Raw genomic sequence first — 15,680 nt, forward strand, 5'->3', positions numbered from 1 at the left:
CAATCTGCTTGGTTTATAAACCACAAAGGAGAAAAAGATTTGATCCACCACCGATTTAAAATTAGTTCTTGATATAAAATAGAGATTTTGACCACGGTGCATTAAAAATAAAGAAAATAAGTGATTGGGAAAAAAATGGATGATACAAAAAATTTGGGGACACTTACTGAAGTCCATGGCATGTTGACAATGCCACAAATGAGGCAGGGTTTCCTCGGATGTGGCCCTGGTAGTAACAGTGTTCTCCTCCCTGAAAGCAGAAATAGAGAACATAAGCCTTTGCCATCACAAAGAGAATCTGCCACAGCGTTTCACAGGTTTCTGCCCACACTGCACCTCCATGTGCAAAGCTCTGTACAATGTTTCACTATCCAGGCTAGTATTATCAAGCCATTTGTAACAGAATTATTCATAAACACTCCCAGCGAGCTGACTGCAAATCAAAAGACAGGGAAATAAAAGTTGACTTAGCTTTCCTTTTATGTAGGTGATGATAGACGGAACAAAGAAACAGACTCTGAAATACATATGTGGCCCCCAGCACCAGGAAAAGTTCAATCGGCGATTTCCCCAGTCCTGAGAAACTCAAACTTGAGTAGCAGCAAAATGGTGTGCTTTCCCATAAAGTGAAGTAAGATGAATATAAATCATCTGAGAGTCACTGAATTAAGTTGATGGAAAAAATGCCTATTTTCACAGTTATCAAAACTTGACAAATTTACACTAGTCTTTTCTCCAACCAGGAATGGCTTTACTGGTAAGCAGTCTAGGGTAGGGTTTGAAATTGAGAAGTTTCTTCTAGAAGTGAGCCACATTAATGAAATTCCACTAAGAGACTCATTTGTTTGGATTAAATGTTCCTGGAAAAGGTAACAGGGTAGAGCCTCTGGCATCTCAAGGTGGTACCCCAGTCTTTAGATGCTTGCTACTCAGACTGTGGTCTAGAAAACAGCAGCGCTGGCATCACCAGAAGCACGTCAGAAATGCAGAATCCCAGGGCCCACCCCCGACCTACTGGATCAGAATCAGCATTTTCACAAGGTACCTAGGTGATTCATAGCGCACATTTAAGTTTAAAAAGCACTAGTCTAAATGACCTTTCCCATTCCCCCACTAATCTCCCAATTCCTCAGAAGCTGAAAGCTTTTAATTCAACTGACTCACTGGTATGTGAAAGAGCAATGTAGGAAGGACTGAAGGAATGGGTGGTTTAAAGGGGCAAATGTTACCTACTTCACAGTCTGGCTTAAGGACTAACCCCACTTAAAATACTCAGTGCTTGACAAGGGCAGGGGAGAGAACAGGAAGACGTAATGATGGAACAAGGTTGAAGACATTTTCTTCACGGGGATTCCAAGGAAGGCAGCCTGGCCTGAGCCTGCTGCTCCTCATGAGAGAATCCCACAGGACAGGGTGAAGCTCAGCTTTGCTGAGGGAGCAGAGAGCAGGCAAAATGGCTCGTGGCACAAGCCCTGACGCTCTGACACCTCCAAATTCCCAAGGGAGTCACTGAGAATCATCAACTGAGGACTGGGGTTGGATCGGATGGAGGATAAAACAGGGAGGTACTTCACGTGTAATTCTGACAGGCAATGGAACCCAGAAGGCCATAGACTTAAGGGGAGAAACAAAGCCAGTTCCTGACTTCCGGGGTAGCGTTGGTTTGGATTTAACAGTGTGAGCTATTAGCTCTTTCACTTACTAGCCGTGTAATCTCAAGCAAATCACAGAGCCTCCCTGTGTAATAATCTCATAGGGTTGTTCAGAGCATTAAAGAGCTAACATGCATAAAGGGATTAGAATAATGCATGGCACTTGGTACACACTCAGTAAATGTTTGCTACCATTATGATTACTGTGTGTCTCTTATTGCCCTACTCAGTTTACACACACAATCTCCTTAAATCCTCACATCGCTTCTACAAAGAAATATTGTCATCTCTATTTCACATAGGAGGTCACAATCTCTGAGAGTCAAGGCTGTCCACCTGGGAAGTTGCCAAGTAGGGGTGCAGACTTTGTGTGAATGCAAGGCCTATGTCCTTCCCCCTACATTACTTATGAGTTGGACCTAGAACTTGAGAGTTATGCAATGCAAGCTTCCCCTAGGCTGTTTTTGTTTGTTTGTTTGTTTTTAATTTTTGGAGTAAAGCTGGGGGGTAAATTTAACAGGACTTAAAATTCCCTCTGTTGGGCTGTTGGACTGGTGAACTATCCAAAAGATTAGTGGAGGACAGGTTACTATGTTTCAAATGACCTTGATTTCCTGGACACATTTGATTGGACCAATCAAAACTCTAGCATTTGATGGGCCAGAAACAAAAAGCTAGCAGTCAATGGGGTGACCTGGAAAGAACAGAGCAGCATTTCTTTAAATTGGACACAGACTAATTGGACACAGACCCAATCAGATCTCTCTCAGAGGTCTAAAACTCACAGTGAAGAGTAGGTAGAAAGATAGTAGAAACAAAGAGAAGCAGAAACCAGGAAGATAATCACAAGAATTACGGTATCAGGTTAGGGAACAATGGAAGCTGACAAGTCATTGTATGTGGGGAAAATACATCAGAGGTAAAGGCATACAAGACATGTTTTATAAATTACTAAAGTTTTCTTTAAAATACCAACTTTGGGGGCTTCCCTGGTGGCGCAGTGGTTGAGAGTCCGCCTGTCGATGCAGGGGACGTGGGTTTGTGACCCGGTCCGGTAAGATCCCACATGCCGCGGAGCGGCTGGGCCCGTGAGCCATGGCCGCTGAGCCTGTGCGTCCAGAGCCTGTGCTCCGCAACAGGAGAGGCCACAACAGTGAGAGGCCCACGTACCGCAAAAAACAACAAAAACAAAAAAAAACAACTTTGGAAACATGTTATGTTAAATCATAAAAAAAGACAAAGAACTCATGTTTTGAAACAATCCATTATATAGGGGCTAAATAGATGATTAGATAAAAGAAAACAATCTTTCACTAATTTCTGATTCTGATAAATAGGAGTCAGTCCAAAAACAGCATGATCATGATCCATCTGCACAAAAGCCTAACACTGCAAATGAAGTGAAGAGCTCAATATGGTTGAATCATTATCAAATGTTTCCATGACACTTCAAGAGAAGCACAAACACCAGGGTGGGGGGTGGGGGTGGTGGTGGTACGTGGGGGGGGACATCTCCTCAATTTAGACTATTGTAATTCAAATCTTGAGGGTCTCAACTGGCATTATATGTAATTCTTCTAAATAATGGTGGAAATTAATTTTTGTGTTGTAACTTTTTTTTCAGGAATTATTTGCCATAAATCAACAATTATTTCAACTTAGAGCTAAAGTAGATTTTTTTTTCCTTTGACATGCCTGGAAATATTTCTTAGTCCAGAACAGAGGCCTTAATGTTAAAGGGCTTCTTTAATTTATATAAATCTATAGTTAAATTATTAAAATAAATAGACAAAATAAATTTAATAGATTTTTGCTTTTAAATAAGTATTTTCACACATTATTTTTAAAATAATAAATGCTTATGGCAAAAATCCTAAGAATTCAGGTGGTACATGGTAAAGAGTGAAAATATCCCCTTCCTACACATTGTCCAGGCTGCAGTCGCTTCCTAAAAGGTAAGCATTTTTGACAGATTTTGTGTACCACATCAGGAGTTGTCTATGCATATTTAAGGAAATGTGTATATACATAAATATACATACAACCTTTTCAGTGCATAAATGAGTTTACACTACACATACTGTTCTGCTACTTGAGTTTTTTCCTTAAGGTAACCTTAGCATCAACCTCATTGTTTCAATTGTGGCAGAATATTCTACCACAGGGGTGAACCACAATTCATTTAAACAATCCTGTACAAATGGACATTTAGGTTATTGCAACAAACATTCTTTCATATATTTCTGTGCACTTCTGTCAGTATATATGTAGGATAGATTACCAGATGTGTAGGTCAAAGAATATGTGCATTTAAAATTTTAGTGGATAGTTTAAAAGACAAATATAATTGCATTTCTTTACACATATCTGTTTTAAAAGATGCATGGCATTTTAAAATAATAAAATGCATTTTATTTTTATTGCAGTACACAGGCCTCTCACTGTTGTGGCTTCTCCCATTGCTTTTTTTTTGCGGTACGCGGGCCTCTCACTGTTGTGGCCTCTCCTGTTGCAGAGCACAGGCTCCGGACGCGCAGGCTCAGCGGCCATGGCTCACGGGCCCAGCTGCTCTGCGGCATGTGGGATCTTCCCGGACCGGGGCACGAACCTGCGTCCCCTGCATCAGCAGGCGGACTCTCAACCACTGCACCACCAGGGAAGCTCTAAAGTGCATTTTATTAAAAATTACATATTTTAATAAAGACTACCATTTAAACCAACTTTCTCAAATCTTATCAATAATAAAGATTCTCCATATCTTCACATGACTTTCTTAAGGAACGAGATGCTTTATGGAAGTAGGTATTATAAAAAATAACCTAAGACAGATGTTGTAGGAAAAGAAAAAAGCCAGCACATCCCAATAGAGTTTAGCTCTTTATCCAACTGCCAGTCTTGGCTTTATTCCTTACTGTCTCTTGTTCCAGAAATAAATCAATTGTCCTTAAAACTTTCTTCATACTCCTTGATTTAATAACACAGTCATAACAGTACAGATGTTTATTTTTAGCTAATTAGATAGTTGTAGCTAAAAAAACTACCCACCTCTATAAAAATGAACTATATGATAATTCACATGTCATATTGGTTTATCTTCCCTGTGGAAAAAAAGCTTACTGAAATTTAATTCTAGGGGAGTCGAAAGAATCATTTATTTGAAAATTTCAAACCCAAACCACATTTTTATTAAGCATTCAAAAGAAAAGCAGAATTTATTACAAATATGCTGAGATGATAATGCAAAGGAAGTTACACAGCCTGGGTTATAAAACTATGAAAACCCAATAAAAGAAACTAATTAGAGCACAGCTGCAAGGCCATGGTCATTTGCTCTCCATCCAGACCCTCAAAGGAAACTACAACTTTATCAGCTCCAAGATGGACCAGGGCCACCTCTTCCAAAAAGCCTTCTCAGATTCCCTCCTCCTCATAAAATTAACCTTGCTAACCATTCTTTCTCTGAATTTTCATATTTTATCTCCGTCTACCTGCATTCTTGTTTCTGTCCCATGCCCCCACTAAACTATGGTCTCCTTTCAGGGAAGCACAGGTGCCTGATTTACATCCCCAAGTGTGCTGTTAGGGGTAGAGCCTCCCAGAATCTCAGCTTCCTCATCAATCAAATGGGGAAAATAACAACCCACACTGCCTCACAAAAGGATGCAGTGGAATCCATGAGATACAAAGTCAAGTCCACTGTAAACTGCTATATAATTAGCTGCAGTCAGGCAATATTTACTCAGTGAGGGATTCTATATGTCCCTCTAGCTATGATTCTCATACTTTATTTGTTAAGACTAACAAATTGTTAAATTCAGGGCATTAGCTAATTAATAATGCAGATTACTGTGTCTCTCGCCCAGAGAGTCTGTTTAGGCAGCTCTGAGGTTAGACCCAAGAATCTGCATTTTAACAAATATCCCATGGTTTTCTTACTCTAAGAATACACTAGAACAGTGGTCCTCAACCTTGGCTGCATATCAGAAACACCTTGGGGAGCTTTCAAAATCCCAATGCTCAGGCTGTACTCCAACCCAATTAAATCATACTCTCTGGAGACGGGACGCAGGCCTCAGCATCTTTTTAAGTGCTCCAGATGATTCAATGAAGCTACAGTGTCTGAGAGTCCCTGCCCTAAAGAAATATTGCTCAACAGCAGGGGTTCTCAAAACTGACTATCAGAATCACCGTGACTCCCAGAATCATCCACTGGTTCCCAGGCATTCCCTCAGACCTACTGGATCCAAATCTCCAAGGAGAGAGGGCTCTAGGCTTTTTAGGGCTGCAGAAAGTTCCCCAGCTGATTTTGATGATCATATTTGGAATTATTAACCTAAAAATATGCAACCCAATACCAAACCATCCCCATGTAGAGGATCCCAGAAAGACTGAGATCTTTCAGAGAATGAAAGTGTATGCCATAACCTGGGCATTCTGCTTGGTGATGAATGTACTATTTCATGATGACTGATGAAGTGAATATTAATTTTTCCATTTCACAAGTGAGAAAATGTAGATTTAAAGTGAGCCTTCACACCCAGGTATGCCTGATGCAGAGTCAAGTCTCTTTACGTTGGTGGTTCTCAAAGAGTGGTGTCCAGCCCCAAAGCATCAGCTTATTAGAAATGTAAATTCGTAAGCCTCTCCCCAGACATACTCCCATCAGAGGCTCTGGAAGCTCTCCAGTGACTTCCAGGCACTCAAAATTTAAGAACAACTGCTTTTCGCTACATCTGCCTCTGCGTTTTAAAGCTCCTCATTTACTGAGCGCCCTGAAATCCTACACCAGTTCCTGAGCAAAGTCTAACTGAAGCATAAAAGATATAAACAGCCATAGCTCTTCTCCACTTCTCTTTTTCTCCCAAAGCCAGCTGGTTTTATCAGAAACAGAATTGAGGGCAAAAGGTGAAATAAGAATACGTGAGGGACTTTCCTGGTGGCGCAGTGGATAAGACTCTGCACTCCCAATGCAGGGGGCCCAGGTTCGATCCTTGGTCAGGGAACTAGATCTCATATGCATGCCACATCTAAGAAGCCCACCTGCTGCAACTAAGACCTGGTGTAACCAAATAAATAAATAAAAATATTAAAAAAAGATTATGTGAGAATTTTACCATGTACAGAGCCAGGAAGAGCAGAGCTATTCTTTGTAGGTGCTGGTAAGAGGGTACCATACAGGATGCTTTGCCAGGACTCAAGGGACTAGAGCAGTCAACATCCCATTAGCCTGGAACTAAGGGGTCTCCCAGGATGCAGGTCATTCAGTGCTCCATCCATGAAAGTCACAGGCAAATCAGCATGAGTTTGGTCATCCCAAAAGGGACAGGGTTACTGCAGACACTTCCAGACCCAAACACCAGCCTGTAACCCTTGTGTTCCTGCTCTGCTCCCTGAGTCATAGCTCTCTACCCCTCTGTGGGCACCAGTCCCAGGACTGGCTTCTGCCCTGCAGATTGGGGTTCATGCCAGTCATCCTCTTCCATAAGTGAGACCCTTGCTCACTCTAGAAGTTCGCCACCCTGGGTGCACATTAGTGTCATGTTACTGCCACGAGGGAAGTTTTTTTTTAAAAAGATCAAGGCTTTTTCCGTGCCATTTATATCAGGACCTCTAGGGATGGAAACTGAACATTATTTTAAACTGCCCAGATGATTCCAACATGCTGCCTTAGGTTGAGAAGCTATGCTCTAGGCAATTTCCCCTTTGCAGGAACTGAAAACCTGTCCCTGAACTCTTCTGCACCCAGGCACGTGCACCGGCCAGACTTCTGTTTGTGGCTGCATGGCTGGAATCTGTTCTGCCGGGCATTTGTCTACAATAGCCTCTTCCCCATTTCCTCCTGATTGGCATTGACATGACGTGCCTCTCCCTCCCAATAGTGAGAAATGACATTTTAAAGTCAAGAATATTCCGAGTCTCCCTAGGGTCATCTACATCAAGGAAATTCCTAGAAAAGCTAAATCTTATTTTGGAGAGGATCCAGCAACCTACCCTGATTAAAATGTATAACCTGGAATTATATAGAATCAGATGGGATTCATAAAAGGGGCATATTTTAAACATTTGTTCAGTTACAGAATGTAAGCTTATCTGATTCTACAGGCTCTCCAAGGAAAATAGACAGAAAAGCAATCTCATCTTATTTTACAGTAAATTAAATTAAATAAAGCTATCACATGGTCGATAATCCATGGATCTACACTATGCATGTCAAAATCTTTACCAGTTCATGCCAAAATAAGAAAAATAAGGGCAATTCAGTCAGTTTTTCATAAAGCTAAATGCATTTAATTTTCATATAACTCTCCTTTGTTTTGAGATTTATTCTTGCCTTCTTTTTATTAAAATTTTCCATCTTTAATTTTTAATAGGCTTTTTTATTTTGAAATAATTGTAGATTCACAGAAAAGTTGCAAAGATGGTACAGAGAGTTCTAGTATATCTATCACTCAGTTTCTCCCATTGTTAACATCTTACATCACCTGAGTACGTTTGTCAAAACTAAAAGACTGATATCAGAATGTTACCAATTACTAGGCTCTGAACATTTAGATTTCACTAGTGTTTCCATTAACTTCCTCTTTCTGTTCCAGGATCCAGTCCAGGTTACCATATTGCATTAGTTGTCACAGTCATTCTTTTTGCACTGGGAGCAATAGTAAATAGAATTTAGGAATTTTGAAGGGGCTGTTTCCATATACAGTAAAATAAAAAGACTGGCAACCCTATATTGATCTAAAATTTGTTTTGTTAGTATACTGGGCTATGAAATGCAAGTCCAGGATCAAGAGTATGAATGAGTATTTCCTAGACTCTAACTTAGCACTATAGGTTTCAAAATAAGTTTTTTTAAAAACTACCCTTATGTAAACAAGCTTAATTTAAATGACTTATTAAAATGTAATTTTTAATATAACCCATAGAGATAATTTCTAAAAGGTTACTCAATAACACTTTTCTATAACAATAATCTAGGACTCCTCACTGCCTGAAATTGTTCTGGACTGTCCTTTCAAGGATGTTTGCAGAGTGAAAAGCCTTTGAAGATAGAGCTATCTCCCTCTAGAGCAAAAGAAGCATGTTTACTTCCTATGATAAAAGATTCGAGTTTCTTAAATTCAGAATTTCTCTAGTAACACAACATGCTGTGTGTGCAGGTGTCACCTGGCCCCTTCCTCTGTCACCCTCCGGGGATCGAGGCTCACGATACAAGCATAAGAAAATGCAGATATTCTGGCTACTTTGACCCAGGATCTCCTGTCTTCCGCCAGCATAGATGAAACTGCAACAGGCTAACTTGTTAACTTGCAAGTAGGATAAAGTCTTAGACCCTCACAGTTGTTGAAACTTGGATTTCCATTTTCCCCCAAAGATTAGGAGATTTGTTAACAGTGAGCCTCCATTCCCACATTTGCATTTTGCTGTAGGATACAAATCAGCTGCTGATAAGAATAAGATACACATTGTCCATCTTACTACAGCTAGCCTGTCTCTCATTTATACCACTAGTTGACACCTTTGGACATTTGTGTTCGCCATCCCATTCCAGGATACAAGTGTTCAAGCAGTATCAAAATTATCACCTCATTTCAACATCGAAAGCTAAATGGTCCTTCAAAATCTCAGCACTAGGGTTTCCCTGGTGGCGCGGTGGTTGAGAGTCCGCCTGCCGATGCAGGGGACACGGGTTCGTGCCCCGGTCCGGGAGGATCCCACATGCCACGGAACGGCTAGGCCCATGAGCCATGGCCGCCGAGCCTGCGCGTCCGGAACCTGTGCTCCGCAACGGGAGAGGCCACGACAGTGAGAGGCCCGCGTACCGCCAAAAAAAAAAAAAAAAAAAAAAAAAATCTCTCCACTATTTTAATACTCATCGATAAGCACTAGGATCTTGCAACATAGTCATCAACCGAAAAACATTTTAAAAACTAAAAGAAGGGCTTCCCTGGTGGCGCAGTGGTTGAGAGTCTGCCTGCCGATGCAGGGGACACGGGTTCGTGCCCCGGTCCGGGAAGATCCCACATGCCGTGGAGTGGCTGGCCCCCTGAGCCATGGCCATTGAGCCTGCGCGTCCGGAGCCTGTGCTCCGCAACGGGAGAGGCCACGACAGTGAGAGGCCCGCGTACCGCAAAAAAAAAAAAAAAAAAAAAAAAACTAAAAGAAGACAAATCTAGCTGACAAAAAAGGAAATAATTTCATTTAAAAATATGCGTGGTTCCTGTTGAAGAGGAAAGATATATAAGAATATTATTGCAGCAAATATTCTTGAATATTATTGTAGCAAAAGTTTCTACAAGAAAGGAGAAAAGAGACAGAACTAGAAAGCCAGCCATTGGATATAAATAAAAGTGATAAGCAAAAGTTTCTTATTGGAAAATGGTGAACACCACAGAAAATAGGAACCATAAATGTCTTATGAACTCTCAAGTTTAAAAAAAAAAAAAGTCCACTAGAGACACAGTGAACTTAAAATCTATTTTTATTGTTGTGCAGGAATCTTTCCTTATACTGATTTCCCCTGGGTATTGTCAGCTGTGGAAAACAAAACATAAAAATGATGATAGGTTTCCAGGAGTTAAAGCTCACAAGTATCCTAACTGAACAATTGTTAAAGTCTTTTTGAGATGCAATCCATTTTTAAAAGTTAAAGACTTACTCCCTCTCCTCTTGTATGTAGGCTCAGGCACCTCCAGCACATGCTCTAATTGTTTTTACATCAGTTATAATAAAAATGCCTTCTGTATTCATTTCCTAGGACTATCATAACAGATTACCAAAACCTGGGAGGCTTAAAACAACAGAAATTTATTCTCTCACAGTACTGCAGATGAGAAGTCTGAAATCAAGGTGTTGGCAGAGCCATGCTCCCTCTAGACAAGAATCCTTCCTTGCTTCTTCCTAACTTCCAGTGGTTGCCAACAATTCTAAGTGTTCCTTGTCTTGGAGATGCAACCTCCAATCTCTGCCACCTTCTTCACATGGCATTCTTCCTCTGCGTCTGTCTCTGCATCTCTGTGTCTACACTTCCCTCTTATAAGGACACCAGTCATTGGATTAGGGCCCTCCTCTTAACATGATCACACCTGCAAAGGCCCTGTTTGCAAAAAAGGTCACATTCACAGGTACCAGGGGACATGACTTTTGAGGGGACACTATTCAACACAGTACAATTTCTCATCTCTTTCAATGTGACCAATTGAATTTTTATATTCCTAATCCAGAGATTTTGCTTCTAAGAAGCTTGGCTCAGTGAAATAAACTGCAGGTGTCTACTACAGCAGCCCTCATCTAAAAAGATTAACCCGTATCTTAATTACCTCTAGCCAGACATTCTAGTTTCCCATAGCTTAATTTAACAATACTCATCATTATTTTACACAAATAATACGGTAAACCTGATCTTCAGTTCTTTTATTAAGTCGAACAGAGCTTCCAAAATTGCTTATTTTTAACCAGAAAATAGGCAAGAAAAATTATTTTTCAGCTGTCAGGTAATCATTTACAGACCTATTAATATAACAATGTCTGATCAGACTACGAAAACGTTTTAGGTTCCCACAGAATGCTCCTCAGCAACCAATTACTGTAATGCAGAGAGGGTACTTAGCAGGTTCTCTATGTTGCAGTTCTAAATTGAGAGAATGGAAAGTCAATGAGGACCACATACAGTGACTGTATAATTATAAACTCATGAAATTATAACTCTTTCCAGGAAATTACTACATTACTGTATCTTTTTAACAAATAATAGACACTTGAATGTATTGCTCTATGTGAATGCTTTAGCATAAGACATGCGTATTACCTAAAACTTTCTTCTGTAGTTGGTGTTTGAATATCAATAGGAAAATATATAATTGTCTAGAAGACAGTTACAGAAAACGAAAACATATTTGGCATCCCTAAAATAAAGGAAGAAAAAGATTTCTGTTCCATCTGAAACGAAAAATACTTCTGTTGTTTTCTTCTCTTCCTTTTTTGTTTTAGAAGGTGTAACTATATGAGGGTTAGAGGTAAAGAAAAAAAGACATTTTTTCCCACTACCACCAAGAACTTATTCTCCTTTAATTTCACTTCCATTCTATCATCCTCCCATCCACTCTTTTTTTGAAAAAGGAAGGATAAACAGGGAAAACTTCTAGCTGCCAAAAGAAGGCTGCATTGCAGCATCTCTTTCTCCTGTTATACTTGATCCTTCAACACTGTGCTCAAGAACTCAACACTAGCATCCAGTGGTCATTCTTATTCCTCAGCGGATGATTCTGCATTAGCCCAGGATTAATTTAAAGGTACAAACAAAGGGTTGGCTTACTACGGACGAACTGCTCAAACGATTCCTTCAGGGAGGCAAAGTAGTATTTAAGGGTTGTATCTGACAAGAAGTGATGCTAAACCTGAAAAAATTAAGTGCTTTTCTTTCAGCAATGTTTCTATGAGCGCATGATCGTCATTTGCCATTTTGGGGGTATTTTCCTGTAAAATGAAGGAGGAGTTGAATTTTGTGGTCTCTAAAGTTCTTTCTGGTTCTATGATTTGCAATCTATTTTTAAAAATTCAAAGCTTACCAACTTTTTATTTCTTTTAAATAATCAGGCCAACTTTCAAGGAATTAATATCTTTTACACTGCATTTACCATTAAAAAAATTAAACCAACAACAAAAGATACTCATGTGTTTGGAAAAATTTTAAGTATTACATACAAAAATTTTAAACAGTTTAAAAATTATTTCTAAAATTTCAAATAATTGACGAGTCATATAAGAATCATAGTATAAATACAAAATATACATATTTATGAGCAGTGAAAAAATGTATGTATCAGAACTTTTAGGATGCTGCTAAAATGGTACTTAAGAATAAATTCTTCATCCCTAGATGCTGATAGAAAAGAAAGATTGATAATGAATAAGTTAAATTTTAACTCAGTGAGTTATGAAAAGAACAAAGGAGAATTTTTTTAAGTAAAAGAAAGTAGACATTAATAACAGAAGCAGAGCTAGTTCCTTGAACAAAATATATCTTAAAAAACTCAAACAAGATTAACCAAGTAAAAGTAAAGGCACAAATAAAGTATAATAGAAATGAAACAGGAGATACTCTGATACAGAATTATCAGACTTTAAAAACCAAAAATGACTTGAAGCAAATTTAATAAAATGCTAACATGTATCTACACATGTATCTTTTACAACATTTTATAGAATTTTTATTATGTTTGGAATATTTCAAAGTTACTGAAATTTTTATCATAGGTCAATTGCTGGTATTTCATGACCTGAAATTTAAAACTGATTTAGAAGTGGCTCTAATATACCTTCCAAAGACAGCACATGAATATGAGCCTCAGTACACAGGATGACCTTAGCATCAGGTAAGCAGATGGAACATTTTTATTTTTCCTGTTTATATTCACTGCATCTTTTCATAGCAGGGGGAATAATCTGCTCTCCCAGACCTGTCCAAACTGGACTTCTCCCCACATAGCATTGGGTGAACAGAAGAAACTACCCAATTTCCTGACACGTGGCTTAATTCACTCACTTAATTTTTCTGTTCAACAAAAAAAATTGTTGAATTATTGTTTTCAAGGTACATATATTATGCTAAGAGCTAGGAACTCAGTACAAGTTCCCCTGGGAGTCTACTCTTGGAGCAACTTCTCATAGAAGTTACTATACATAGTCTAGGGGCATAGAAGATTGTCTTCATATGAAGCAGAGCATGAAGAAGTGCTGTGGGTGATCCTGACGTGCTTCCTGTATCTCAAGCAGAATCAGAAACTACCAGTAAGAAGTACAGGCCACCAAAGACCTAGCCAGAAATTCTTTACAAATTTCCACTTTACCTCAATAATGATCTCAACACTAATATTTATGGAGCATTTCCCATACCCAAAGCTCTGAGCTACATGTCTGTCTTTCTCATTTAACAGATGAGAAAAATGAACCATGGAAGAAATAAGTAAATTGTCCAAGGCCACATGAAAATTGATTGGCATAGTCAGGATTTGAATTTAGGTCTATCTATCCCTAACAATACCCTTGGTCTCTAAGTTTACTGCCTCCAAACTACAGATTTATCCTGGACTTAGAAACAAAAGAAATGACTAGTTTCATTTATTAACACTAGTGGAAAAAAATTTTTTTTTAAATTTTTTTAAATCAGAAAGGTAGCAGTGACCTCAAGAAGACAGCACTTACTCTGTCCAAACATCACATTGCTGTGTGGGAGACCTGTTGACCCCACTCAGAATTACCCAAGAAACCACTCTGCCTTCTAAAGACAGTTAGAGGTACACTTTCAGATTTTTGAGAATATGGAGAGAAGAGAAAACAAAGGAAGAAAGTAATCAGTATGTGAAGTCCAAAGGCATACTTGGTCTTGTTTCCATTACGTCATACCTGATTTCTTTGGGTCGAGGCTCTGCTCAAATGCTATACTATGCTTTCTCTCCCTTTTTTTAAAAAATTCATTTTATTGAAGTATAGTTGACTTACAATGTTGTGTTAATTTCTGCTGTACAGCAAAGTGATTCAATTATATATATATAAAATTGAAGAATTAATAATTTCTCATATTCTTTTCCATTATGGTTTATTACAGAGTATTGAATATAGTTCCTGTGCGATACAGTATGACCTTGTTGTTTATCCATCCGATACATAAGAGTTTGCATCTGCTAATCCCAAACTCCCAACCCATCCCTCCCCCAACCCCCTCCCCCTTGGCAACCACAAGTCTGTTCTCTATGTCTGTGAGTCTGTTTCTGTTTCGATAAGTTCATTTGTGTTATATTTTAAATTCCACATATAAGTGATAATCATATAATATTTGTCTTTCTCTGTCTGGTTTACTTCACTTAGTATGATAATCTCTAGGCCCATCCATGTTGCTGAAAATGGCATTATTTCATTCTTTTTATGGCTGAAAAATATTTCATTTTGTGTGTGTGTGTGTGTGTGTGTGTGTGTGTGTATACACCTCATCTTCTTTATCCATTCATCTGCTGATGGACATTTAGATTGTTTCAATGTCTTGGCTATTGTGAATAGTGCTGCTATGAACGTAGGGGTGCATATATCTTTTCAAATTACAGTTTTGTCCAGATATATGCCCAGGAGTAGGATTGTTGGATCATATGGTAGCTCTATTTTTAATTTTTTGAGGAATCTCCATACTGTTTTCCATAGTAGCTGCACCAATTTACATTCCCAGCAACAGTGTAGCTTTTTTCCCTCTTGTACCACCGTCTCCATTAAGTGTCTAAGGTCACTTAATCTCCACATGCCTAAATTTTTATGAGTTCCTATGGGGATAATCAAGTGCACCTACACCTTCCTCCTTTTGTACTTCATAGATGCAATAAAAAGTTTACTATGATAAAACATCAACTGGAAATCTAATCAATTACTCCCAAACATGGCTGAAAACACCCAAACTACTCAATACCAAGGTACTAATTCTCTGATCCTTATTACCTGTTCTTATGTTTATAGTGGCCACTTATTCACCAGAAAATAAGAATTTTTTATAAATGAAAAAGAAAATAATACTAGTTTGGGACAACACCCAGGGAATAATTTGTGATTTTTTTTGGGGGGGGTGCTTCAAACCAGTTTCAAACTCATCAAAAACAACATTTCTGCAATTTCCTGCTCAATCATAGTTCACTCTAATTTCAAAAAATTTTCTGACAGTATATTTGTATAAGACATTATATAATACAAAGATTAGTTTTGTAATTAGAATTAAAATAGGAACAATATTCTATTATAAAATAGTTAATTGGCTCCATATATAGAAATGCTATTAGTGCTACTTCAAATGTTTTTAAATTTATGGCTGAACATGTCTTTTTAAGTTTATAGACAACATCTTGAATATTAACAGATGAAATAATTCTTTAGATATTTAACCGAAAAAAAAACTTACACTGGAAAGAAAATAAAGAGGACTTCCTACTGAAATAGGTTACAGAGCTTAGAAACAGAACTCATGCTGACACCAGCTGTCACATTCCATTTCTC

General features: G+C 38.6%; 1 protein-coding gene across 15 annotated transcripts in view; it reads right to left on the minus strand.

Annotated features, from left to right (window-relative positions):
- Nucleotides 1-15,680, minus strand: part of ADAM22 (ADAM metallopeptidase domain 22) — a 236,835-nt gene that overhangs the window by 78,702 nt on the left and 142,453 nt on the right. For all 15 annotated transcript variants that reach the window (XM_065883907.1, XM_065883906.1, XM_065883901.1 and 12 more), the window contains one exon: nucleotides 168-250. In XM_065883907.1, coding sequence (XP_065739979.1) covers nucleotides 168-250 — 83 coding nt within the window. The remainder of the gene's footprint in view (nucleotides 1-167; nucleotides 251-15,680) is intronic.

Source organism: Phocoena phocoena, chromosome 9, assembly GCF_963924675.1.
Source record: "Phocoena phocoena chromosome 9, mPhoPho1.1, whole genome shotgun sequence".
NCBI classification, from domain to species: domain Eukaryota; kingdom Metazoa; phylum Chordata; class Mammalia; order Artiodactyla; family Phocoenidae; genus Phocoena; species Phocoena phocoena.